The sequence below is a fragment of the Electrona antarctica genome (assembly GCF_951216825.1).
Source record: "Electrona antarctica genome assembly, chromosome: 16".
NCBI classification, from domain to species: domain Eukaryota; kingdom Metazoa; phylum Chordata; class Actinopteri; order Myctophiformes; family Myctophidae; genus Electrona; species Electrona antarctica.
The window spans coordinates 29979650-30007612 of record NC_136797.1 but is presented as its reverse complement, the minus strand read 5'-3'; the positions used below and the strand labels follow the sequence as shown (position 1 = coordinate 30007612).

Sequence of the window (27963 nt, the reverse complement as noted above, 5' to 3'; positions counted from 1 at the left end):
TGGCACAGAACATTATCAGATGGGTGGGGGTCTGTGGTTTATGTTGGGTGGGTGGGGTCTTCAACTTCATATGAAGTATCCCAGATAAACCCAATAGAACAGATGCCTATAGGTATCACTGGTATTGATCTCAGGCTATTGGAAGAAGTATGGCATTCTGTCTGCATTACCTTAGTCTTGGTGACCTTTCATTGAAATTGTATAGACCAGTAGTTCAGGTTCTCAAAACATTATTGCAAGACCCTCCCCCCATGACATGCATGACGGAGGGGTCCCATAGCTCTTGAATTGGAACCATTTGTACACTTGAATTTAGGTTCCCCAACTATCAATCACTTAGCCGAGGACTGCCCCTGGAAACCCCTCAAGGACCCCTGGGGTTCCCAGGAAACCACTTCGATAACCACGGTTATACTGTGTCACGCAAACGTAAAATGAAATGTAGAGCTATAACTTGCAGCTACATTTAGTGCGTTGACAAAAGCAAAAGGTTTTGGTATATAATTTGTAAGCAAACTGGGAATGGAAAAGGCAATGAAAAAAATAAAACAAACATTATCCAAAGGCTGATCTGAAATCTACCACAGCGGTTTTCAAAAGCATCTATTGTTCAGCCTACGTTCTCACACCTCAACATTTTATTTACAATTAGGTCCATAGGTCAAAAACAAATCTCTCTCAAGGAGTGATTGACAGGAAAAGAGCCATCCCAGCCATCCCTGTATTAAATGTTTCTAGAGCAACTGCCCCCCATTGCTGTCTGTGGACAGTTTCCATAATAAAAATCTGCTCATCTTATTTAAACACTATTTAAGCATAATTTATGCTCCGTCATACAATGGCGTTGGTTGCTGAATAAAGCTGATAATAGCAAAATAAAAAAATAAAATTGGAGGGGCAAAAGAGAGATGTTTGCCTATGGTGAAAATAGTTATGCCAACACATTAAATGTAGGGTTGCAGACAAGAATGCATATCTCTAGTGTAGAACATGTCACATATCACATGTACGCAGATGGACGGGCATGGATTGAGAAAATCAGATTAATCTGCTAAAACATGTTAAATTGGGGAAAACCTGCATAAAAAGCATTGGTTTGCAAAGTGGGGTCCGGGGAACCCCAAGGCCAGGGGTCCTTGGCAGGTTCCCAGTAAAAGTAGTTAATACACCAACAATCATTTTAGCCACTTATCTATATTTTACTTTGGATATTCAAAAATAGCAAATATACAAGCACATAGTGCAGCACATGTAGATCTGCTATTTTTGAAAACTAACATTTGTGCAAATGTTTGAATATGTATTTTTTAACTGAACAGTTTTTACTCTGATCTGTGCTTCTGGAGGTTCCTGGAACAACATATTTTTTAGATGAATTTTGGGGGGGTCCTTGACATGAAAAAAGTTCAAGAACCACTGGATTAAATAACTACATTTGAGGTTAAATGTGAACACTAGGGGGTCACAATAGCCATTCCAAGACCATAAATGACATGCCTGTGCAGTAGTCTATACAAGCTCAGAAAGCGTTGCATCGTACGACTAAATATAAATCAGGCTTTATTCACTTCTAAAAAAATAATAAGTATATGCATTTTAGTTTTGAGGTTATGGCTGGCATTCTTGTGAAGAACAGGAAAGTGTTATGGAAACATGCATTTCTTTTTTTTCTTTTACATTGTCTTTTGAATATCGATGCAGTCGCTCATGTCCAGAGAGTACTACTGGTTTCATAAGGAATTTCCCATGATGACAAATTATTAATTACACGAGTATTATTAATACTCATTGTTTTGCTTTTGCACTTTTCAGCTGTTTGGACAAAACAAAAGGAAAAGAAATCATGGCAAAAGTAGATTGTTCATACCTGCAGTATCACAAGTGACAGGGTGCATTTTATAACAGAGCACTGGATTCAGAAACATCAGTGAACATTCTTTACAAGGGCTGGATTAATAATAGTTTCAGTCCGACTTACTTTTAAAACCCATGCCCCATTTTCAGTGTGCTGAAAGAACATGATGTCAGGCAAGTTTAAAATAAGAACCAAGACAGGAAATTCAACTCTTAGTTTTCCAAAATGTGGACGTAAATGTCTGCTGATTTAACCACTTATGTCCTATACTGTATATATATATACACTGCATTGTAGAGGAATAGCGAAAATAGCTGTTCTACAAGCTCACGCCCCTTGCGGATCTGCTATTTCCACTATTTCTTTTGAAATCTTGGCGTATACAATGACATGCCCAAACTAGGTAAACCAGGTTGGAAGTGGCAAACTTATCCCATGACTGCATTTTGTTTCATAATACTGCAACTACAGAGGTGGCTCCACTCACACAAGCACACAGCATAAAAAGAAAGCTGAAAAATAAGATAATAAAATAAAATAAAATAGACCCAGCAATTCATTGGGGAAGTCCAGTCCAAATGCTTTCTACAGTTTCTGCCCCGTTGTCAGCTTGTCCATTATTTCCATAGAATGCATCAGTGTGATATCTGCTCTGTTCGTACAGATGTTGGTACAGCAGTGCACTCAAATCAAACAGAGAATCCTCCTCATGTCCAAACAGTAAAGGTGTTTACAGACTGCTGCATTTTCGGACGCGAATATCGGAGCAAATTTCGGGTCCGCTGTTTTTCCCCCGCAGTTTTTCTGAAAAACACAGTAGTCTACAAGGACTGTAGTGAGAAAAAAAAACACTTCCAAGCATCTGGGCGTTTCTGTGTTTGCTACAGAGACCCCCCATTGTTCTGGGACAGTGGAAGGCTTAAACACAACTAAAAACAAAAAGGGAATAGTGGTGTATTGTACTTTGTTTTATCTTTTCATTCAGTTAAATGTATCGTCTTGGTAGCTGATGTTCTTTAATTGTTGCAGGAAATAGCCTAAAATTGCTTATTAATTTGTCTAGATACTTTTTTTTTTATAGATTCTACTCTTAAGCACATATTTTTCCTCAATTTCACTTATAATTACTATATAAATTAATGAGTGACTGACAAGGTTCTGTGCTGAAACTGGATTACACGTTTCAAGTGTGTTTGACAGCATGAAAGGGAAAAATCTAGACTGAGAATATAGCCTGGTTTATACTTTGTTACAAGCCAGTGTCTCACACCCAAAACAGTCAATCTACAAGACATGTTGTGAGCTTGTAGATTGGCTGTTTTTGTGTGTGACACTGGCGCACAACCACAAGTATGCATCAGGCATTAGAAATCCATAATGAAATCCATTCCAGACTGAGAATATGGTAAAAAAAACAGTGAGTGAGTGTAGTGAGTGTAGAACAAAGTGGAAAAGGGTAACTGATGGGGTAAATGGGGGAATCGGGGAGAAAGTATGTCTTTTGTAGGTTTGTTGGTGGGATTGACAGGCGGTCGTGTGTGGAGGGGGGGGCACCATTAGGGTGATGGGTGGGTGTGGTACAATGACTAAATGTTCGCTTATGTTGATGGTTATTCAGATCTTGAGGTTCTTTATAGTTTCTGCTCTCTTCTTGAGCAGATCTCCAACCTCCTGCAGCGAGCGCAGATAACTGCTGTGCACCTTGTCCATAGCAGACCTGGCAAACGACATCTCCTAGAAAGAAAACACACAAGCAGGAAGTGAGCGGGAATACCAAATGCGACTGCTACAGTGTCTCTCAAACCTTTTCAGGCCACAGCCCCCAAAAATAAATCAGATTTGAACTGGAAATCCCCTACCGAGGCAGGGATCACCTTAAGGCACTACATTTAGTTTGACTCAGTTCCACAGATACATTTTATATTGTGAAAATAGCCGATCTGCAAGCTCACAACACTTGTAGATAGACAATTTCCCCAATTATTTCCTCATTCTTACATACCGGTAATATCTAATTTCTTTAAAATATATTCTTGGGGCTATTTGTCTTTATTAAAACTGTTTAAATGCCAGGGACGTTAAGACGAGCTGAATCTAATTATGCACTGATTGCCAGGGACGTTACACGAGTTTAAAAAAGTTTTTTTTTATATTCTTTTTTTTTGAGAATTCCTCTAATCTGGTGTGCAGGTGATGACATGCACATGACATGCACAATATAATTACATTTTCTTTATTTTATTTATAATGGGCTTCGGTGGCACAGAGGACCAAAACTGGTGTCCACCAGGTGGCACTGAAGGAGTTAGAGCAAGTGGAAACAGACAGGAAACAAGGAAAGAGACATAGGTGCGCGGACCGCTAGGCAGGGCATTTTGCAAAGAATAGTTGTTCCTCAGTAATATTTGGTCTCTTTTTTCATTTTAGAGGGTTTCAACTGTAGACCCTGTATACACTTATACTGTATGTTGGTTTGTTTACTGTTGAGTGAGAGAAAACAATGTTCCTCATTTAGCAAATCATCTGGGGGTCTCCCAAAAATCACTGGACTACTAGATACAGATGAGAATAACCTACATCCGAGTCCCCGTCCAGGGAGAGACTGGCCAGTTGGACAGCGGTCACAGTGATCTCCTGTCCCTTTATGTGCTCCACAGCCTGGCTCAGCAGCTCCTGCAAGCTGCCCGTCAGCTCCTGGAAGCCACACATCACCGCTGGCTGGATGGAGGGGGAGAAACAAACTGGTTCATCGTGTTGTTTTGGAGTCTGGACAGATGTTAGCGCATGGATTAAACCAAGCAAAATAAGATATCACAAAATGGGTGTCTCAAATTGTTTTAAAGCAGCGCTAGCGTTTAGTTAACACTAGCACCGTTTCCTAAACAATTAGCACAATAGAGAGTATGCGCGTGACATCATCTTCAAACCCGGAAGTTATGCAAGAATGCCTACTGAGTGGCAAAAAATTACTTTCTGGCCTTGACAGCCCATGCATCCAAACAGAAAAGTCTCATCTGATTGCATTAAACAACGTTAAACAATGTTAAACTCACTTTGCATGTTGCTTTGCCACTCGATGTACCATTCACTTTAAGCATGCGCATACCCTCTATATGTAAAATGATGAATGTTTTAGTAATATTGTTCCTGCTGTTTTACATACTGCCAACCAGGTAAAGAAATATATTAAGATTTTATAATCATGTTTCAGTTTGACCACTTCAAATGCTCTCATCTTAAAATAATTACCGAAAATAGCCGATCTACAAGCACATTGAGAGCTTGTAGATTGGCTACTTTCTCTGCGCAATATGCTTCCATAGATGGAAGACATGCTGGCTTCTATGGAATCCAAATGACTGAAATCAGCCATGACTTTAATCCATGGGAACAGCTACTATACCAGAGTGGTATTGGTGTCCTTTTTCTTCTTCTTCTTCTTCTGTAGGCTTGACTTGAGTGGTCGGAGGACCTTGGCACAGTAACTGGACACCCAGAAAACAATGCTCAAAGTCTGTGGGTGGAGGAAAACAGACAACTTAAGAACTTCACTAATTCCTATATTGGCTGATGGGAGTCTCTGCACGTTAAACAATAACACCAGAAAACAATAAAATACCAAATAAAGGATTAATCACAGTAAAAACCGACGTCTCACCTCAACAAAGAAAACAAGGTTTTCTAATAAGGAGGGCTGCGTTTTTAATCTGTTGTCTTTCGTTTCCAATAGATCTCCTTTGCTTTGATTCAATATTTCTGGGGACACAGGAATGGAGATATATAAGGCAAACAGACAAACATACTAATCAACCTGTACAGCTGGAATGCTAATGCTACAATTTGAGGGTATTAGGGAGGGATGGTAAAATTATTTTTAAACATCTGTATCCTTCCTAAATCATACCATGATATAATGACATATTAACCACTGTCAATCTGGCATTCCTATTTTTGGGCATGTCGAAATGGACGATCTACGTCCATTGAGGTTTTTAAGTCTTTGCTTAAGACCCATTTTTTCGATGTGGCTTTTAGCCAAGCTTAATTTCGTATTTCTAACCTCACCACCCCTGTCCGATTGTTCTGCTATACTTGATTTAACTGATTGTATTGATTTTATTGCATCGTATTGATTGTATTGTGTTGCCTTTCCCATTTTTAACCTGTACAGCACTTTGGTCGATGACAATGTGCTTTATAAATAGTTTTGATTTGATGTCGAAATGGACAATCTATCACAGTGGGTCTTAACCAGTGGTTACTTACCTTGAAGCTGTACTATTAATGATTTGAAACCGTTACAGATCTGGGTTTGAAGCTCTGACGACTCATCTGGAGAAAAGAAAACAGCTGTCAGAACCGTACAGTATATACAGTACAGTATATTTAAGGTTGGGTAAGTGAGTTTCTTTGGTAAATAGGTCTATATTCTGTTACTCATTGCATTAAGTGTTTGTTCAGTAACAGGAGTCTCCATGTCTCTTCAGCTCTTTAACGACACAACGTTGGGCGATAACGTTACATGAACACAACTAAAATGTTGGCCTCAGTGTGCGAGTGTGTGTGAGAGAGAGAGAAAGAAATAAATACAGGGTGTCTCTTTCAGTGCGTTTTAACAGCAGGCGACAGCCAGACGAAGTGCATTATTTGTCTATGGGACCCGGCACGTCGCCGAAAAGATAAATTCATCTTTTCGCCCGATAGCAGGCAATGTGTCGCCCGATACTCACTCGCTGTTAAAATGCACCGTTTGTCTATGTACACCAGATATATAATCAAATAAATAACATTGGTTTTTATAATTGGATGTATAAAAGTACAGTATATATCCTGCTCGGTATACAATATACAATGGACTGTTTTCAGTTTAACATTGAAGTTTGTGCCAATACAAAATAAAAAATAAAACTATGTGATTACTATGCGATTAATTTTGTTGGACAGTGCTAGTATTTATTTATTTATCTATAGTTTTTTCAGATTAGTTACCGAGTCCGACAGTCTCCAGCTCCTGCAGGTGAACAGATAACTGGAGGGCAGCCAGCTGGCATTGACAGCTCCCGCTGGACAGGGCTGAGGCCAGGCGCGTGGAGGGAGGGCCCAGGAATGGATACTGCATCATAGCAAATAGCATATTAGTAAGAATAGCAGTGTTTGTTACACGCGCGCACACACACAGCTTGTGAAAGATGATATCGTCGCTGTCAGGCAGAAACCTTCAATTTCCATATAATTATACTTTTGGTGTTTTTTGTTTTGTAAATGAATGCGCTACTTGATCATACTGCAGCGTCACACAAAAGCATCAAAAGTAGCAGATCCGCAAGCTAACGCGATTTTTTAAATAATAATGCTGAAAAGTAACAGTTTTGGCATTACAGACAGTATAAGTTTCCACCCGACATAGATGATATGCATAATTTAAACGTGGTTGAGCCACCGAACATAGCACATTTACAAGCCTCACAGCTCACTAGATTTCAGTCTTATTAAAAAATAGAAATCACACCCATGTGAAGTGAGGGTCGCTCTTATCATTATACATAATCTCATTCCGGCCAATCACAATTTGCATCCTCACTTTTTATCCTCAATACGTACTTTGCTCAGCCAATCAAATCATCGCTATGGGGTGCCCAGCCAATCAAATCATCACTATGGGGTACAGACACAAACACACAAAGCCGGGCATAGGAGGGGCTAGCCTAGCGCCCCTCAAAAAAATAAATCAAACATACTTGTGTGCATTTCTTTGATAAGTGCGTTGCGGTCTGCAGAGTCTGCTCCAGCTGGGAGAGCAAGCTGCCGAGCAGCGAGGCCTTGTCTCCCACTCCGTTCTCGTTGGCTGTATCCGAGTTCTGCTGTTGTGAAGAAGGGGGGGCATGTCCGAGCAGGGCCAATGAGGCGAGGAGGCGGAGCGTCAGAGAGCGTATCCTCAGCCACACAGACTCCTCCTCCAGAGACAGGCACCTGTGCTCCTCGGTTAAAGCTCTGTCCGTGGAATAAAGCAAAAAACTGATTGTGAGCTTGGAGATCGGCTATCTTCAACGAAGAGGTTGGGTGTAGAAGGATAAAAGAGCAGACCAAATACAGAGCCAGAGGTGAAGCATAATAAGTAGTATTGGTAACATTTCTGAAAACACACATTAACATGAATCCAGCACATTAATAGAAAAGATAGCATGTAAAGAAACCAAAAAACACTGATGATAGTGCTGTCAACCAAGTCTATGAAAACAACCTATTCAAAATGTTATACAGTGTGTGTGTGATATGTGTGTGTGAGATATATATATATATATATATATATATATATATATATATATATATATATATATATAGTGTGTGTGTGGGGGGGGCACAATTAACCCCTGGGGTTAATTGTGTTAATTGTGTGAATGATGTGACAGTACATTTTTCAATAAAGTTTTCAACCAGTGGTCCAGGGTTCCAGGTGGTCCCAAGCTAAATGATGGAGAGTTGATAACAAAAGAAGACCCTTATAGATCTTTAACTCTTGAGTGTGTAAAATGAAACCCTTACGGGTCCATTTGGTTTCAAGAGTTACATTTTTGTTAGAAATCACTTAAATAAGAAATCTACACAATTAGAGAATGTAGAGAATTTGATATTTTGACAACGTGTGCCTGTTATCCTAATGGTACAAACATCAATAGAGCATGGAATTGTTCACAAACGTATCCAACGATAACAAAATATTCTTTTGGTTCTGCGAGGCTAAATCTCATCAAATGGTGGTCCGTGGCTCAAACGCTGAATAAATAAGAGTGTCTCTTGATATGAAAAAGGGTTGAAACCCACTGGTGTACAGTATGTACAGTATGTACGCACCGGGTCTGAGGGTCCCAGCTGGTGCAGACGGTCAGGTCTCTGTTGTCTCTCATACGAGCCCAGGGAATGTCATCCTCCTCTGGACACAAACCCATGGCCTTTACACTCTCCTCCAAACTCAACACACTGGCCAGAGCCACAGAACACAGAGGTTAGCAATCCTTTACGTGCAAAGTGTTCATGTGTTGATTGAGTGTTCTGTTGTGTACAAGTGGCGGAAAAAGTACTCCATTTGTTTTACTTAAAGGGATAGTTCAGATTTTTTTAATTTAAGTTGTATGAAATACTTGCCATTAATATAGTGGTTGCAACTGTATTCATTGATTGCCCGAGTCCTGTGGTGGGAGTTCTGCTCTGGTTTTGGTGAAATATCAAGTAGTTCCGGTCATTTTGTGGGGGGCACTGGGGGCCACGCAGTAAAAGTAAATTAATCCACAAAACTAACGTCATTTGTATTGTTGATCTATTTCTAAAATATTAGTGCAACTTCCGTTCTTTTTTTACCCCTCTATCACACAGAACTATGTTTTTTGTGTCCATATCACTACGCCCAAAAAATAGTTCCATGTGATAGAGGGGTCAAAGTTGAACGAAAGTCGCGCTAATATTTTAGAAATAGGTCAACAATACAAATTACGTTCGTTTTGTGGATTCATTTACTTTTACTGCGTGGCCCCAGTGCCCCCCACAAAATGACCGGAACTACTTAATATTGACCAAAACCAGAGCAGAACTCCCACCATGGGACTCGGGCAATCAATTAATACAGTTGCAACCACTATAATAATGGCAAGTATTTCATACAACTTAAGTTCAAAAAATCTGAACTATCCCTTTAAGTATAAGCACTCATTATGCAGAAAGTCCAATTGTAGTATGAAAAAAGCAGATCAGTTAATGAGTCACGATTTTCAAAATGTTTTGTAATAATAATAAAAATCTGCAATGTATCTAGTAACAAATGTTTGCAAATAATTGTAGTGGAGTAAAAGTACAATATTTGCCACTCCAGTAAAGTAAAAAAAACTTTGAAAGTACACTTAAGTGCAGTACTTGAGTACATGTACTTGCACACACACACACATACACACACACTACACACTCACATGTCTGCTTCTAGGATGAGGTCCAGCAGCATCCTCTCCGTGCGCACCTGAGCAAAGTGCAGCGATTGGTTGAGCCTGGTCCTGAGCGCAATGAACTCTGGGATTTTCTCAAATGCTCCATACTTGTACGCCTGGATGATATACTCTGAGGTCTAATCGGAAAAGGTGAAGGAGGCAAAGAGACTTCAGACAGGAAGACTTAACAAAGTGGGACATTAATGATGAAGACATAAGTAGAACAGCTACATTGTTCTGACAGGGGCAGCCCCCAAATCACATTTTTGGCCTATATCCAGATTGGAACCAAATTGGTTTCATCAAATCTGAGCAGCAACAAATCCACACGCTCATCCGATTTGACCCACACTCCTCTTAGGTGGTTAGAAATAAAATTTCATCTCTGTCTGGTGGAAACCTATGTCCATACTTTTTACTTTTCATGATTCAAATTCAACAGTAGCAAAAGTAGCAGATCTACAAGCTCAAAGCGTGTTGGTTTGTGCTGCGCTTCGAGCATGCAGATCTGCTACTTCTGTGTGATGCTGCAGTTGCAGAAGGATGAAGTAGGGCGTTAATTTACGGAAAAACACAAAAAGTTAAAATATGGGGATTAGACCACAACCATTCCTAAACAAGTGTCTCAGTCTGTGGACACTGAAGCCTGATTTAGACTTTGTTGTACGATGGTGTCACAAGCCAAAAATAACCACCGCACAAGCTCACAACCCATGGCATGGTGACGCGTTGTGAGCTTGTAGATCTGTCGGTTTTTTTTTTGCCAAGCGACGCGGCCGTACAGCAGAGGATAAATGAAGCGTTACTCACGCCTATGTCATCATTACATCATTACCGCCGTAACCAATGCAGATTATAGGTCGGTCGACGTATGAATACAGAAACTTGATCTGACGATCACCTGCAAATAACAGTGTGGACAGTCAATCCTATAGCTCCAATTTGATTATGTCATTATTTGGATTTGCCTGCAGTCCGAACAAAACCTAAGAATCAATATACCAGTATTACTAGTACGTAGACGTTTGGTGGACTTACATCTTTTTGGTTCGAGTGGAAAAACCTGAGGGAGAAATTACACGACTGGGAGGCAGCAGCAAACTGACCCAGAGACTCTGCATAGCGCGTCAACACATACCTGAGGGCGAGAGAGAGAACAATGTATCCAAATATATCCTGAATTATTATTTTAAATCTAAAAGCTTTCCTTTTCCTCCCCAATGTAGTCAATTATTCCCCCCCCCCCCCCCCCCCCCCCACACACACATTTGTGGACTGCTGTCGTATCCTAGTGACTCGCCTGCCAGTGAGGGTCCATTTGGTTCCATTTGTACACTCTCAGAGTTACAGACCCGTACGGGGCCATTTGGAACCCACTTTGACTGGTGTAGCAGAGGGTTTCCAGTGAACCAACATGCACAATAGCAGCACCCTGACTCTGTATGACCAGAATGGAACAGAGCCTTCATTAGTATCATCGTTAACACCTGTGAAGGAAGTAGGGAAGGGGCCCACGTTCTTTCCAAAATGGCGTGTGTTCGCATAGACTGTGGATTGAAACCCAGACAGATTGTGGTGGGCAACTACTTTACTAAAAAATAGGCTTCAATTGACCTACATCTACGGCAATGGCGCTGAAAGAATTAAGAATTAATTTGAGTTGCAGGGACTGACCCGATGGTGTCGTGTTGTACATGTTTAGCATCCAGACTGGAGTACAGGTCCACCACAGGCTCGAAGGCTCCCAGGCGACAGTATAGGAGCAGCAGCAACAACTTGAACTGGGCATTTGAGGGGCTGTGAGACAGACCCTCGTGGAGGAGACCCAGACCCTGCCACACCATGCTTACGTCCCCTGCAAAACACATCACTAAACCTCGTTAGTTATTCATTTAGTTTCGTCCATTTAACACAACATTGATATATACATATAAATCTGCTACTTTGTTAGTGGCCTAAAATAGTGTAGGCTGAAACCGAGGCTTGTTTTGTCTACCCTATTTGAAAAGTAACCAATGTTTTCAAAACAAAAGGAACTAAATAATATATATGTTTCATGCATTGATTTAATCATAACCAATGACGACTAGGTAATCATCATCCTATTATAATTAAGGAGAGTCAGTGACACTCTCCGTCACACTGCTCAAATTTTATCTCCTCCATGAAAAAAAGTTAGGTGGTTTTCTCCTGACAGCGAATTATACAAAGACTTCTAAAGAGCAGAGAAAGAGTGCTGAGAGAGATAGATTAAGAGGGGGGGGACGACGACTTACCCGTGTCTGTCCAGAGGTCAACGTATACATGAGCTGCCATGAGACAATACATATCTGAGAACTGCAGCTCCGTCTTCAGGGCCAGCTCTCCTAGTGGACATGGATATATATTTATTTTTGAGTGGTGCAACCACTCCAAGGAACAGCAATGTCCGTGTCAACCGTGTGTGTGTGACTATGAGCACCAGTACCAATGAGTACCAAAAGTGGCGCTGTTGTGCCAGAAACAGAGAGAGAGAGATAGTGCTGCACTGTTGCCTGCTAATGAATGAGAGAGAGAGAGAGAGAGAGAGAGAGAGAGAGGGGGGGGGGGGGGGGGGGAATTTGCACCACTCAGTTCACCCGGGTGTGATTTTTTATATACAAGCAGAAATAAAACCTCACAACTGAAAGACTTTGTCAGACACGCACGCTGAGTTTCATAAACAATATCGTTGTCGGGCAGAAACCTCTTATCTCCATAGTTTAACGCCCTTGATCAAACTACAGCATCACACAAAAGCATCAAAAGTAGATCTACAAGCTGGAAACGTGGCGCAAGGCGCTAATAACCGAAAATAGACACATTGTAAGCTTGAAATGCTGCGAGCTGCGTTCACACGGGCAGATATAAAGATGCAATCTACCATTCATTTTCAATGGAAGCCAGCGACACGATACAAAGATACATCCGATGTTTGTAGCTGCTGCAAAAGATACAACAGCTACAAAGAAATTGAGCTGGTTTCAACTTCAGCTACAATGATACAAAGCTATCTGCCAATATGAACGCAGCATAAGATTCGGTGCGTGACACAGACATGTTGACTTCTTATGGAATCCAAATTTCCTGATGAATCCAAATTCATCATGAAATTCATCCATGTCAAGAAAACATTTAATTAAATTCTGCGCAACTTTGAAAGTATGGGAGACACGGTTACCAAAAAAACCTCTCTTACCAAACTGTAACCCGTGACGATAATGAGCTTTAAGTTCTCTGATGAGCCGCAGTTTTCCTTCTACGTCCAGCAGGTGGTGCAGTCCGAGCGCGCGGCTCAGCTGACACACAGTTAAATGTCTCTGTAGCGCTTTGGTGTCGCCTGGAAATGCGAAGCCTCCCTCACCCTCCTCCTCGCCAAATGGAACCGCTTCTCCCAGGCGGTTAATAAACTGAAAGAAACATTACACGGAGAAAAAAAGAAACACAGAGCGATAGTTAGTTCAGTTTTCTGAAAAAAGGTTTTCAGTGGTCCTCAAACTTTTTCATGTCAAGGCCCCTCAAAATGATAATGATAAATGACCATGATGAATTAGCGCAAATCTTCAAGATTTTACAAACAAATAGCAGATCCACAAGCTTATAGCACGGCACGAATGACGTGCTATGAGCTTGTATATCTGCTATTTTTGAATAGCCAAAAAAATAGAATGACACAGATGTTTTGTCAGTTTAATCTCGTACAATCTGCTGATATTCTGATCATGTACACAGTATATACCTAATGCTACGTTCATGGACCTTACTGTCTGTCTAACCTCAAGTGCATAATTGTGATGATATGCTGTGTACAGTATATATATGAAGATATTTTGTTTGATTTTTCTTTCTTCCCCTTGCTCCACGTCTCCCCGCATTTTTCCCTACTTGCACAAAAACGACTTTCACCCACTTTTGTCTTACACTTGTAATCCTGTGGCGTGAGAATAAAGCTGATTCTTCAACAACAACTATATGTATTGATTGAACACACACACACACACACACACACACACACACACACACACACACACACACACACACACACACACACACACACACACACACACACACACACACACACACACACACACACACACACACACACACACACACACACACACACACACACACACACACACACACACACACACACACACACACACACACACACACACACACACACACACACACACACACACACACACACACACACACACACACACACACACACACTTACCTGAACGTGTTGGTCAGGACACAGCAGATGCAGGTATATTTTCAGGTCAGTGATGCAGCAGGGTTTGTCTCCAAACTTCCCAAAGAACTGCACCATCAGCTCTAAGGGCTCACCTGCACATAAAAACCGAAACAACAAACGTGTCAATGCAACGCACAGACCACCATTGACATATTTTGACATTGGTGTTTATGATAGAGGGCACTCTTCCCACAACATGTGAGTCAACGTCATCACATCATTTCCAAGCCCGTTGATCATAATATAAAAGGATATATAAAAATAAAAATGTCTCTGCTTTCTGTTGCTAGACAGCAATTTTGGTGAAAATAAGCTACATTCAACTGCCAATAACTAGAGGCAACGGAGCATTGTGATGGCACGCTTTTCCCCCCCTATGAAAGCAGAGACTCTCCGCCATCTTTTGAGACACTCGGTGTCGATCGTCGTGGAGCGAAATATTCTGTGGGTCTTGAACAGTGCCGTCGCTACATATTGCACAGGGCAACATGCCAAGGGGGGCAACAAAATGTGCCAAAAAGTGCCAAGCAGACCCTCATAATCCGCAGCTCCGCCACGTAACAAGCGGCCGTGTGTGCGACCTCACAAACGGTGAAAATAGCCGATCTGAATGAGGAAAGGCAGCGTTCTCATCGGAAGGGGGGGGGGGGGGGGGGGGGGGGGGCAGCACAAATATCCTACGAGTAGGGCAACCAAATGGTCAGCTACGCCCCTGGTCTTGAAAGGTTAGAAAAAACGTTCAAAAACGCTGGCAAGGGCTGCAATACACGATCTTTGGAAGTGAATGAGTTAAACACCGTTGTGAGTGTAACTAAAGGAATTTGTCCGAATTTTAAAACATTGTTACAAAGTGTGTGTTTGTTTGTACCTAGCTGGCTGGCTTCAGGACAGCCCCTCTCTCTCAATCTGTGTATGAGTTCAAGACGGGCTAGATAAGGGCCTCTGAGCTGACGGGATTCTTTCGAGTCCTCCCCCTTAATCCTCTCTTCCACAAACGTGATCACTTCGGCCACAGAGTAATGCACCGTGCCCTCTGTGGACCTGCAGAGAAACAGAGAGACATGCACGTAGTTGTGGTGGCAGAAAAAACAGGGGTTCTCAAACTTTCAAGGAGCCCCAAATTGACATAAGCCTGCGGACCCCCCTTTGTACAGCTCTAGCAGTGTTTTTCAACCGTTTTCATATCAAGGACCCCCAGTTTGACATGCATTAAGCTACGGGCGCCCATTTAACGGCATTTCTATTTCTGGGACCCGAATTTATATTGTAGAAACCTATGCAGAGGGGGCTCCTCTCACGCACAAATTGCAGGTTCATCACCATTTGTATTTGAATGACTGTGGTCTGGTCTTTGTGGTATTTGTCCCACGCCCCTCCACTGAAATTGGAAAGATAGGTAAAAAGTTCACAACAAGTGACGGGTGACTGGAGTTGCTCCAATTGAGATGATCTTTCTCATCATCATTTTTCAACCGCGGTTAAGATCATGGATTTCACAATGCCACGCCAGACCTTCCGCTCCTTCATTGCCATCCCCAGTTCCTGCTTTACTGATGCTTGTGTCCCTAGCGATGACATCAGGGAACGACAGTTTTCTACCTCTGGTCTGATTTGAGGCAGGATTCCAGAGAAGAAGGGAAGATATAACCTCATTGTCAGCTCTGTAGCAGTGGCCGGCAAACTGTGTTCTTCTAGATCGGACTAGTGAAGAAACACGGGGAAGGTTGCCGTATATTACATCCATTAGATCTATCTTTCCACATCAACAATCTTTGATTCTACTCACTGGTCTCCTTCGTCTGGGGGGTTCCATGACTGGTCAATGAGGTGGAAGAGAGAGTCAAAGTACGAAGGATAAAACTGCCAATCATCTGGACTGAATAGGGAGACAGATGGAGATACAAGTGTTGATAAAATATACATTATCTGTCATAATGGATACAGGGTGTATACGATACGTAATTGCTCGGTTATAGACTTACTTCTTCAATAGGAGCTTGTGGGACAGAGCGTTATACTCAGGCCAGCGCTGTAGTCGCTCATAAAGCATCATACACTTCTTCTCTCTACTCAGTAGCTCACTGGTCAGTTTCTCTATGGGAAGATGATAAGACACACTGGTCAGTTTCTCTAATGGAAGATGATAAGACACACTGGTCAGTTTCTCTATGGGAAGACACATACGACACATGAGGAAGGCATACTGTATAAGACAGACAGAGTTGAGGATTCATTAGAAGCTACAATCCATAGAATTAATGAAGCAGTTTTGACGCATCTATGCTTTTTCCACTGACAAATTATGCAAACCATGCACCAATCATTTTTAATTCACCATTTGTCAGCCTTCTGATTGGTCCCCAACTGACTAACCAGCAGGCTCGTTCTGCCTTGTTCCTGTTGAATTTACTAAAACATTTTTTTTGGAAAAAACTAAAAACAAACATGATATGCCCAGTCACAATGCTGCACCTGTGATGTTCCTTTTTACTGACGCCAAGATTAAAATAAGAATTGTATACACAGAATATCAATACGAAGCAACTGAAAAACATGTTATTTCAATGGTAGTGGATGGAGAAAGGATTTTTGTCCAACCACGAAAGGGCAACCAATGGGTGCGAAGTGGGGCACAACCAGGGGCGGGACTTGACAAAGGGTGATTGGCTGGGTGGAAGTGTTGTGCGTCCACTTGCAGCCAGTCCTCTAAGTAGTGCTAGTGTCAGTACTATGTGAAAACGGCTGATTCACCACCATCCACCACAGCTTGCCAAGTCGAATGGTGTGCTTGTCAACACCCTTGGCCATTGGCTACTCAATGCAGGCAACTCGCTTGCCTTGCGGCTCACTTCGGCGACGCCATGCATGGATTAAAGCTAAATAAAATCTCACGACTGAATAAAATATGTATGGCCAACGAGTCCTATTCTGGGATTTGTGGAACAGTGTGAAAGGAGCCCTCCACACTAGCACTGTTTCCTAAGCAATTAACACAATTTAAACTCTGCTTTTATGAAATAGCCGCTAAACCCAGACCCTCTAAACGCCTAATCATAACCCTAAGCCCAACCTGAATCTTTTCCTAATCATAAGCCTAAACGAGTGCTCACAATGTCTATTGCTCGAAATAAACTACAAGCCCTCACAAGTATAGTAGTAATACAAGTGTACACAGTCACACACGCACACACACAAACACACAAAATACCCCCAAGTGGGCCTCTGATCACTTCCAGAGCTTCTACACATTTCCCCAGTCGCTCCAGGATCATAAAGTACAGCTGCACCTAGAGAGACACAAACAATACAAAGGTAAATACTACAGAGGCAACTGAGACTGGCCATTTGTCACAATACACTATGTGCATCAAACATCGACGGTATGACGCTCCACCTACCTCTGCCTCCGCTTCTATCTTCTCCTCCTTCACCATCTTCTCCACCATGCGTTCTGCCAGGGGAAGGAACATGGTCTGGGCCAGCTTCTCATCTTGTGCTGAGATGGCCTAAAAAACCAACAACATTATTGTCGAAAAATATCGATTCTGACAGCAAATTTTGATGTAGCTTTGGTCATAGTCTTTTGAATAGAATTCAAATTTGATTTAGTCATGTTAGTCATCTGAAATGTTTTAGTCTAGTTTTAGTCAACTAAAGTGTATTTTGCCACCAAAATACATTGCAGCATTGATGCTGCTGTGAAAGGAGGGACACACGCACACTGCCACTTGCATTTTATTAAAGCAACGTTTCGGTCTTGCGACCTTCCTCAAGCCTGAGGAAGGTCGCAAGACCGAAACGTTGCTTTAATAAAATGCTCTGAACCCAGCAAGTGGCAGTGTGCGGGTGTCCCTCCTTTCACATTGTATATGCCTCGTCATCATCGCACCTGCTCCAAACCTACCGGGTGTGCGGAAGTCATCTCTCTATAAGCATTGATGCTGCTGAAATTCATGACTTATACTCATCTGTGTGCTAAAAATAGCAAATCTACAAGCTCACAATGTGTCGCGTTGTGACATGTTGTGAGCTTGTAGATCGGCTATTACACCCACACACAAGCATAAAATTACTTGTACAGTAGTTCTACTGGATTTATTCTCCATTCTCCCCCCTTTTCCCCTTACTGTATATCTTTCTTTTCCCTTTTTACCTCCTTTATGAATTCCTGTTCTGTGACTATATAGAAGTGTCTATTTGTACGTCTCTAAATGTTTTGATGAATTGAACATGGTGGACCCTCTTTTAAACAAGTGTCTTTGTATTGAGTTTGTGCTTGAAATGTACTGTAATTCTGCAAACTGTTAATAAATATTTCAATCAATCAATCAGATCCCTCCCTAACATTTTAGTCCAGTTTTTATTTGTTGACAAAATTGTCAGCACATTTAGTCATAGTTATAATTTAGTTTTAATTTAGTGTTGGCCAGTGTAAAAAGGTAGTCTACGGTACAAACATTTTCCGTCATTGTTTTAGTTAACATTATCACTGGTATGCGTATTATCACCATGGATTAAACACCCTCTGTGTTGTGGATGGTTCTGTATGCAGCCAAGACATGTGTGCCGAAATCCTACCTGCATCACCAGGCTCATGACTGACCAGAAGTAGTAAGGATTCTTGGGAACTATTTTATAGAGGGCCATTCCTGCCTGTCAAGGAGAAGATAACGATCGTCAATACTCTTCAGACTTGTCAAGCCCCAGTGGTTCTCAACCTGTAGGTCTGGACCCCAAGGGGGTTCCCCCAGCCCCCAAGTGCTGGTCAAACATTGGCCACATTTTTAAATAGTATAAGAGGCAAGAATTGTGAAAATAGACAATCTACAATCTGTAGATATGTGCTATTTTATTATTAATATTTATCTGTGGAACAGAGTGAAAAATAATGTCACGCCTGAATTCCTACAATTCCAAGTGCTTGTCAGGGTGGGGGGTGTCCCCAGTTCAAGATTATTTTGGGAGTCACAGGCTGAAATGGTTGAGAACCACTGGTCTACCATACTGTGTATCAAATGTAATCACTGAATCTTAAACATCATTAGAGCTGGGCAATGGGCATTATGCGTGTTTACATGACTTTTTGTCCCACCTGCTGCATCTTCTTGTACTCCCCCACACGAGCGTAGGCCATGAAGAGATGGGAGTGGTACTCCTCGCTAAGAGGGACCTTCTTGACTGCAGCCTCATACAGCTTGGTTACCAACTCCGCTATAAGAAAACAGAAAATTCAGCTCACACAAATACTCTGTAGTAGAGCTCTTCACAGGTCCAAAATTACCGACCTGAACCAGTGACGTCTCTGTGGGGGTGGCCGGGCTCCAGCCCCCATGACCTGAATATATATATTCGCCTCGGTTCGTCCCGCGCCAGGTCGCGCCGCACCCGTTCGCACAATTCGTCTTTGTATGTAATCGCGGCGCTCTAACCATCCAAGTCTGAACGCACCTCAACACCTCTTTTGTCCTCACTGTCCGGGCCCGGGGGCGGGGGGGTGGTGGCCCACGTTGCCTGTCCGCTTGTACACATGCAGATCAGGCATTCAAATGCTAATCTGGTGGCTTATTTTGTTTTCACCTGCCAGGTAGGGTATGCATACAGTACTGTACTCTGCTTAGGCTACTTGTTCACAATGAAACCACCACCAGCAAGAACACCCTGGCTGGCAACAGCGATGCCAGCCTGCCGTTGAAACCTGCCGCCGACCCAGCGACAGAACACAGAATCTGCTGAGGCGGACTGAACTAGTGTCTGTCTAAATTCACTGCACCGCACATGTCCTGAATTTAGTTATGCAGGATGTTGTCCACAACATCAAAGAGTGTCAGGATTTCATGGTAGTTGTTCGTGACATAATAACACTGATCAGAAATTCACCAAAGCGACTAGCCTGGTTTAAGGAGTACCAGATGACTAAGTGCAATCATGGCATTTAAACATGCTCTTCTGTTTATAATCTAAACACTGTGACACGTTTAAAAAGTGTTACAAATAAGTGTTTAGAACCTAAACGCTTGGGTTTAGTGTGAAACAAAAAATGCCATTCTAACTAGATGTTAGTTATACTAATTATAATGAAACATAGCTATGTAGCAGCCTACATGTGGAACACCATGTTCACACGCCATGTGAGCATTTTGATTCCGTGGAGGTATAGATTGATATTGCCCTGCAATAATCTGATCCCAGGTCAGATTAATAACCATCATAGCACTTCATGCTTTTCTCTACCGATCAACACTGAGCACGGGTCTTCTCGGATCCACTCGGGTATTATACATCATGATAAACAGACCCGAGGTGCGAGATAATAGAACCGGAAACGACCAGGTCTGTAACACGTGCCGTTTACATTTCTGTCTAATAAAGTAATCAATCAATCAATCTGTGGATTCATGACTGAAATCGGCCATAGTGAGTAGTGACTGAGAACTTTCATCCACGTGTTGTCCGTGGACACGGGCCCTATTGAGTGTCGTGTGCGCTCGGCGCTTACGTCGATGCATCTCTCTGTACAGTATAGTCAGGGCCTGTAGTGAGTTGTCATCGGTTGGTTCTAGCGAGGCCACCTCCTGGGCCAAAGTGAAAGCCTCATCCTGCTTTCCCGTACGCTGAAGTCCGATGGCCTTGAGGACCTGGGGAGCAGAGGAGAGGAAACCAGAAATTAAGTTAAGGTGGGTCAATTCATTGACTGACAGATAGCAATGCCTCAACCCCTACATTCCAAGTGCACAGCAGGGTGGGGGGTCCCCCAAGTTCAAATGTGATTATTTTGGGGATCACAGCTTGAAAAGATTGAACCACAATACATTGCAAGGTTGTGTGGTGCAAAAGCATACTTCAAACCTGTAAGGTTTTTCTTCTTAGCCATCTCACACACTTTCAATAAGAAAATAGCCAGCACTTCGAATACACGGCATGACCCATGCCTTAATTAATTAGTACCAGGCCAAGTCTATGGACTTTTAATGTTCGCCAACATGCTTTAAGCAGTGACGTCATGTGGCAGCCACAGTGGGTGCCCCTCATTTCACACACACACGTGTGATTTTTGTTTCTACTTTGATCTCACACACTTTACCTTGGCACAGTGCAGGTCCTTGTGCTTCTTAAGCAGTTTATCTGCCTGCTGGATGGCCATCTTGTTGTTTCCATTGTCAAGAGAATCTGAGGAAATGAAGGGAACATTAAAGAGGATATTTTGTGTTCATTTACATTTCAGGAAGCATACTGTTATGTTTGTGAAAGTGTGGCTTCCATGGTTAAGTAGATTGATTATTAAGCTATATTATGTCAATGATATAAACCTTACATTTTCACAAAGAATGCCTCTTTTTCCATGACAGCTGGGTGCCCAAATTAACTGTGCCAGAAAGAAAATATATTTGTCTCTCATCATGTCGATCCTCTCCGTTGGAACTGTTGACATCAACTTGTTTATGAACCCTTACGGCAGGGGTCTTAAACAGGGGATCCGGGACCCCTAGGGGTCCTCAGATTTACTACAGGGGGGGGGGGGCACCAAATCTTTGTGTTTTCCTTTTACATTAAAGGAGTAGTTCACAGAAACAATGACTTATTTTCTATCAATTACACACCCTATGAAGCCTTAAATTCATTGAGAGGTTTTTGTCACATTCCTAAAGGCAATAAATTGATGACCGGCGGAAGATTCAAAGCTATTGACCGATGACCAGGTCATCAAATTATTGGCTTAGGAATGTGACAAAAAACAATGGCGGAATCGTTAAGGTCACTTTAATACCATATAGGTTCTGAATGATGCAGACTAGTGTCAGCAAGGCTCAGGTTCGATTCCCGGGTCCGGCGGACCATTGCTGCGTCGACCTCCCTTGTTCTAATTTTACTTTTATTATAAAACTCATTATGATTAGCTAAGCTGTTGTCGGAAGGAAGCTGAACAAAAATATGTTAATCGTATGTACCTGTACACAAGAAGAAAACAATAAAACGCAACATTGAACTCCGACACTTTCCCCATTCCCTGTCAGTCTCCACTCTTATCAAATAAAGTCATGAAGTCCAAAGTAACTATAAATGATAGATAGATAGATAGATAGATAGATAGATAGATAGATAGATAGATAGATAGATAGATAGATAGAACCACCATCACTGTGTTTGTAGATGTACAGCCGCTGTTTGGTATATCGTCTCTGTCGGTGTCAGGTGGAAATAAAACCTCATATGTCCAAAACAGCACCACCTTCCACCACCATTTTTGCTGACGCTTACGCCGTGTTTTGATAAGAGATAAGAGCTTTCTGCCCGACAGCGACGGTATTTGAGTTTAACCTTCAGACTGTTCCAGACAGTCATCCTCTCCTATGCTGCATGTGGAGAGGAGGGGAAGGTAGAGCTGTACACCAGCTTTCTGTCGGCGTGAGCCTGGCATACAGAATGAACAACACGTACCGGTACCGGTGTGACCCCTTACACAAGATATTGTTGCCGTCAGGCAGAAACCGCCTGCCACCTATCTCCAGATTTCAACTTTGTGTTTTGTCGTAAATTAACGCCCTAGCAGCCCTACTAGAGCGCCACACCAAAGCATCAAAAGTAGACGAGTTTTGAGCTTGTAGATCTGCTACTTTTGAATTTTAATCCTGAAAAGTAACAGTTTTGGTCATATGAGGTTTCCACCCGACAGAGACGATATCAGAGCGACATATGGACATGGTTTCACTGATCTGAGCTCACTCTTTGTGGCCAATAATAGAAGAACTGAGGAACTGATTGTGTTACACTGTAACACGCTTGCCTGACTTTCAGCAAGTACCCTACAGTTTGAGACATAATGATTTTGTGTTGCGTACCTTTTAATGTTTTTATTCATGTTTTTAATATGCATTTCGTATTTTTGTTATACAATTGTGTCAATGAAATAACTCAAACGGGTGTCAGTGTCTGAGTCAACCATTGTCACAGAAAGGTTTCCGGGTGCAGCAGAGCTCAAGTTGGCCGGTCTGGATGGAATCTGGATCATGTTTTTAAGCTACCAAAAAACAACCCAGAAAAACAAGCTGAGTCAAGCTGAAATACTTAAAAACTAAATTTCAAAGTTCAAACTAAAAGGTGATACAGCCCAAAGCTCAATGAAGGCATCATCATCGTAGTGTCAAATCCTACTATGAAATAGCCTGGACAACTATACCAAGTGACCAAAAAGGGAAGAAAATAATACTTTTGCCAATTTCCTCAACAATGAGAATTATACAGTTTGCAAACAAGTCGATAATACCTTAGATCTCACCCGTAAAAAAAAAAGTAGTTTAGACCTAATTATTTGGTTCAATGGACACATTGCTTTCTCTACCACAGCACGGTGCTACTAGTGATGGCTGACGCTGCATTTAATACCGTCTCCGGCAAAATGCTGCATAAAGCTCCAATACATGATTCATTTGAATGAATAAATGGTTATTTTATCTGTATGGTGCCGTGTTACTCTTCATATTATGGAGTGTATGTAAATGTATGCACTATGCAGAGATGTCAGGTCACATCACCCTGCACTGGCAGTGGATTTGATCGGTTTGATTAGAGAGCTATAGTGTGAGCAGTCTACCATCATGTTACAATTTTTACACCATCTTCAAGCTTGGACGAATATTGACCGAGATTTGTTTATGTCCGTCAGTCTTTGTCGGTCCTCCCAAATATCCACTTGATATCTCTATCTGTGTTTAGTACAAAGAGACCACCCTGTAGGAGTATATTTCACAATAAAGACCTGCTCCCCATTGATTATCCCTTGTCCCTTCTACCTTTAACTGGGTGAAACACTTTGGACTTCTTTGTACAGACATACACAAATGTCAGAATCGATTCAAAACAAACAATATCGGTCTGTTTTGGTCCAAGACTACACTATTATTATGCTGCTATTAAGAGTATAATTTAATCACATCGGCAAATAATATGTCTGTCAATGCAACAAAAAAAAAAGAATTACCCATGTCACTCTGCTGAATACTGCACACGTGTATTGCAACTTGCCACAGGGCAGCACACAGCACAACACAATGCACTGAACACAGAAAGAGTGTCACAGACAGACAGACAGACAGACAGACAGACAGACAGACAGACAGACAGACAGACAGACAGACAGACAGACAGACACTTCACTTAGGAGCTAAGTGTATTGCTCAGGGGCACTTCAACGCATATTGCTGAGCAGATCAGGAGGTGAACCGTCCGGTGACCTTCTGATTAACAGATGGCCTTTCTAACCTTCTTCAATCTCAATGGTAGTGCTTTCCTTCATCCTTTTATGTTGTTGTGCTACAGTGGTGATATGCATAGTCTAGTGTCTGTACCTTGAATAATACCTACACATCACCAATGATGTGCTAAAGTGAGCCATGTGTGTGAACATTGATAGTGCCAGCACCACACTGTCAAAATAAATAGCATAACTGCCTAAATGCACTACAATAGTAGGTTGGCTTTTAGACTCGAAACACAATGCTACCTATGACAATGAGAGTACCAAGACCATTATGTCTTTTTTAGTTTTACTCAATTAAGGCTCATACATAGTCTGGATTTTCGGTGGTGGGGTGACCACCAAACTACAACATGACGTCACGAGCCGCGGTGAAGAGCAAACCACCGCCACCGCTCCAGCCCTTCTCTCTGTTTTTACTCACCACCGCTCAACGTTATTTCAGCTCCGGTGGTCAGCTCACCACCGGAGCGGTGGTCACCTCACCACCGAAAATCCAGACTATGAATAGGCCTTTAGTCTTCCATGTGGGTGCTCACTAGGGATGTGATCCTAATCCAGAGCCAGAGGAACCAGGAATCAGTTCCATCACATTTGAAACCGTTTACAGAACCGGTTTCATCATCACACTGTCGAAGCTTTGCATGTGGAATTCATGTCTGTTTCTCTGCTATACAGTTACAATACCAGTGGTTCTAAAACTGTTTAATTTCAAGGACAACTATAACTCTGAGTGTGTATACATGCTCCATTTGGTTCCATCTGTACACTCTCAGAGTTACAGACCTGTAAGGAACCATTTCGAACCCCCTATAGGAATCGGTAAAGGGAACCGTTAAGGAATTGGACCGTTAAGAGAGAATAGTTTAGGAACTGAAATCGTAAAAATCAGAAGGATCCCAACCCTAGTGCTCACAAGCTTGCGGGCAAATAAATCTTTCTTGGGGTTCATAAGCAGTGACATAACCCTTAATATATAGCAACTTAAAGATAATGAGATAGACTTCTGTGACCTCAACTTTGACCATAATGTTGACAATATGCAATGTGAAAACACTGCTTAATGTAAAGCTCTTCTTCAGAATCATGCAATTAAGCATATATAGCAGCTATGAGGTGGTTTGCAAGCGATGCAATGTATCAGATGAGGTTAGAATAGTTTTCTCTTCCAATTGTAAGGACACAATTACTGTCACCTTCATATCAAGCGTGTGCAGCACTCTTAAGGTCAACAGTAGTGGCAGACAGAGTCAGACAATGCCCAGCCAGCTCAAATAGCAACTGCTACTAGCCAGCAATAACAGTGAGCTACAGTACACTAGTGCAGTACATTCAACAATGTGAATGCCATCAGCCAGGAAAATGCCTTGTGTTTTGGGCCTCATTTTGAAATCACAGGGAACACCTGACGTCACCTTACCCTTACAGGACGGATGAGGCAGGGGTGGTTATATCCATTGCAAATGCAAACACGGTACACCCCCACATTCACAAAACTGTAAAGCAAGCCAAGACAACTCAGGTGGCCCACGATCGACCCAATCTAGCCAAAATGTTTAAAAGCTATATGGCTATTCCAAATGAACAAAATTCTCCTCTAACCCGCAATCTTGTCACCAGAAATTGGCCATGCAGTATTGCTTCCCATTGCGAGTTCCCCCCCCCCCCCCCCCCCTTCACTGACCATGAAGATTCATAAGGTATGACCTGAGATAGCTGTTATCATTTCATATTTTTCCACATTACGTGCCGACTACGTATCCCAACAATCTGTCCTTTCTGTAACGTTGCAATTGGCTAGTAGTAGTAGTTAGTACATCATCTGCACCTTTCTGTCTGTATATTGCTTTTGGCAAAGCTAATTGACATTCACTGCCTTGCCATCTTTGGTAGAGGGAAATAAATTAAGTTGTACCCCACAGTTGGTGTGTGATAATTATGCTGCATGGTATGCTGACACCCTGTTTTCACTTGCCCTTGTTTTTTTGCCCTTTGTTTAACATCGCCCTCCTAGAAACAAAGGTGTAATTTCTCTGTGGCATCACAATTTCATTTATCTGAATATAGAGACACAGAACATTATTGCAGCTGGTGGGCCATTACACTGGAGCTGTTCCAGTGAACTTGACTGTCACACAATATGCTATTGCTTAACCAAAACTGCTCAATATAATACAAATACTTTTAATACAATTATTAAGTCTTTACAAAAGGCCTGACGTGAAACTATTGCCCTTCACTGCTGTTGTGAATCTAAATATTTGGTCCATTATGATATCATGTTGAAACTTTTACCCAGTACACTTCTATTGATTTTAAGGCATGGGCTAGCTCCGTTTGGAACCTCCATATCTACGCTGCGTAGATATAGAGGTTCCAAACGGAGCTAGGCATGGGCACACACATTAACCCACTACCAGTTAAACAATCATTTAAATTAATACCCAACAGTAGTAGTAGAAGTAGTAGTCTTTTGTTCTTTGCTGCATATTGATGCAGTTCTTTCTCACACACACACACACACACACCTTCTCCCTGTCCCCTTTTTAGGCATCTTGGACACTTTATGTCAAGTGGATTTGACAAATTGTACCTAGAACCTTTTGAGATTGTGCCTCGTTATAAATGCACTGTTGTACATTGCACACACATGTATTTTGATGTCCAAACGTGCTGAAAATAAACTGGACTGAACTAGCATGCTGCTTGCTAAGGCAGAGACAGTGCTAATAATAGCTAAAGCTAGCTGTCAAATAGCTAGCTAACGTTAGCTTAGAGAGAGGAGAGGGCTTTGCATGCATGCTGCTGCTGCAACGTTAAATTATACCACTTTAAAAACACTTTGACCAATTTATTAACGCGACAGAAGACAACGAAGGCATTTGTACTATTAAATGAGATTATTGTCAACTCTGCTGTCTTGTGGTGTGTGTGAGAGGGGAATTATAACGTGCACTGTCATTCGCCGCGGGCAGCAGGCAACGGTCTCGCGCTGAAAACAGCAGACCTACAAGCTCACCGCGCGTCGCAGAAGCGACGGTCGGTGAGCTTGTAGGTCTGCTGATTTCGGGAGCGCGACCCCGTCCTACGTTCGAAGTATATGTGAGCGCGAGCGGCGGCTCGAGCGGTTGGATGGTTAGCCGCTCGAGGGGCCGCTCGAGATAATACTACTACCCGACACACTACTAACTGACAGTGGAAACTGCGGCAATGTAACGAGCAAACAACACGCGACCGAGAGGTCGCTCTGACAACGCCGCGGATAAACAAGCAACGTGTCGTTTTCGCTGTGTTATCTGGCCTCTTTGACTTGTTTTGTTTTCTTTACCGTAAATAGGTCTGAGTCTTCTGTCGTTGGGATCCTGCACATGGCCTCGCGCCGCCGCCATGGTGCTGCTGCTGGAGTTTACCTGGGTAAATGTTTCTGGGCATGCGCACAATGCCACATCGTTCGCTTCGGTAGCCGAAGCTAAGCTAATGGTGGTGGTCGCACCAGCTCTATGGGTCGCACAGAACGAAAAGAAAAAAAAACATTTTTACGGGTTTGAGGGATCACATCCGGTCTAGAGCAGAGCCCCTCCACGCCTACTGTATCCGGTCATTGCCC

General features: G+C 42.2%; 1 protein-coding gene across 2 annotated transcripts; it reads right to left on the bottom strand.

Moving 5' to 3' along the window:
* Window positions 1–7: 7 nt before the first annotated feature.
* On the bottom strand, window positions 8–27851 carry LOC306939824 (N-alpha-acetyltransferase 25, NatB auxiliary subunit-like). Of its 2 annotated transcripts, none has more exons than XM_079524553.1 (24): window positions 27685–27851; window positions 21186–21271; window positions 20601–20739; window positions 19197–19315; window positions 18683–18757; window positions 17503–17610; window positions 17313–17391; window positions 16087–16198; window positions 15891–15980; window positions 14973–15145; window positions 14084–14196; window positions 13046–13256; window positions 12105–12194; window positions 11503–11683; window positions 10867–10966; window positions 9814–9965; window positions 8708–8833; window positions 7594–7846; window positions 6845–6968; window positions 6122–6187; window positions 5514–5611; window positions 5259–5369; window positions 4433–4573; window positions 8–3589 (listed from the first exon to the last, which is right to left on the bottom strand). In XM_079524553.1, exons 1-24 carry the CDS (start codon window positions 27743–27745, stop codon window positions 3470–3472), a joined length of 2928 nt encoding a protein of 975 aa, XP_079380679.1. In that variant the 5' UTR covers window positions 27746–27851; the 3' UTR covers window positions 8–3469. The 2 variants fall into 2 exon arrangements, with proteins under 2 accessions (XP_079380679.1, XP_079380680.1); XM_079524554.1 differs by having other exon boundaries at window positions 12105–12191.
* Between the last annotated feature and the right edge of the window lie 112 nt (window positions 27852–27963).

Coding starts and splice junctions, on each gene's coding strand:
- LOC306939824 (XM_079524553.1), bottom strand. CDS start 27,745: ATGGCGGCGGCGCGAGGCCATGTGCAGGATCCCAACGACAGAAGACTC. Junction 6,188..6,844: donor GCTGGAGACTGTCGGACTCG/GTAACTAATCTG, acceptor TCTTTTCTCCAG/ATGAGTCGTCAGAGCTTCAA. Junction 3,590..4,432: donor CCCTGGACGGGGACTCGGAT/GTAGGTTATTCT, acceptor TTTTCTTTCTAG/GAGATGTCGTTTGCCAGGTC.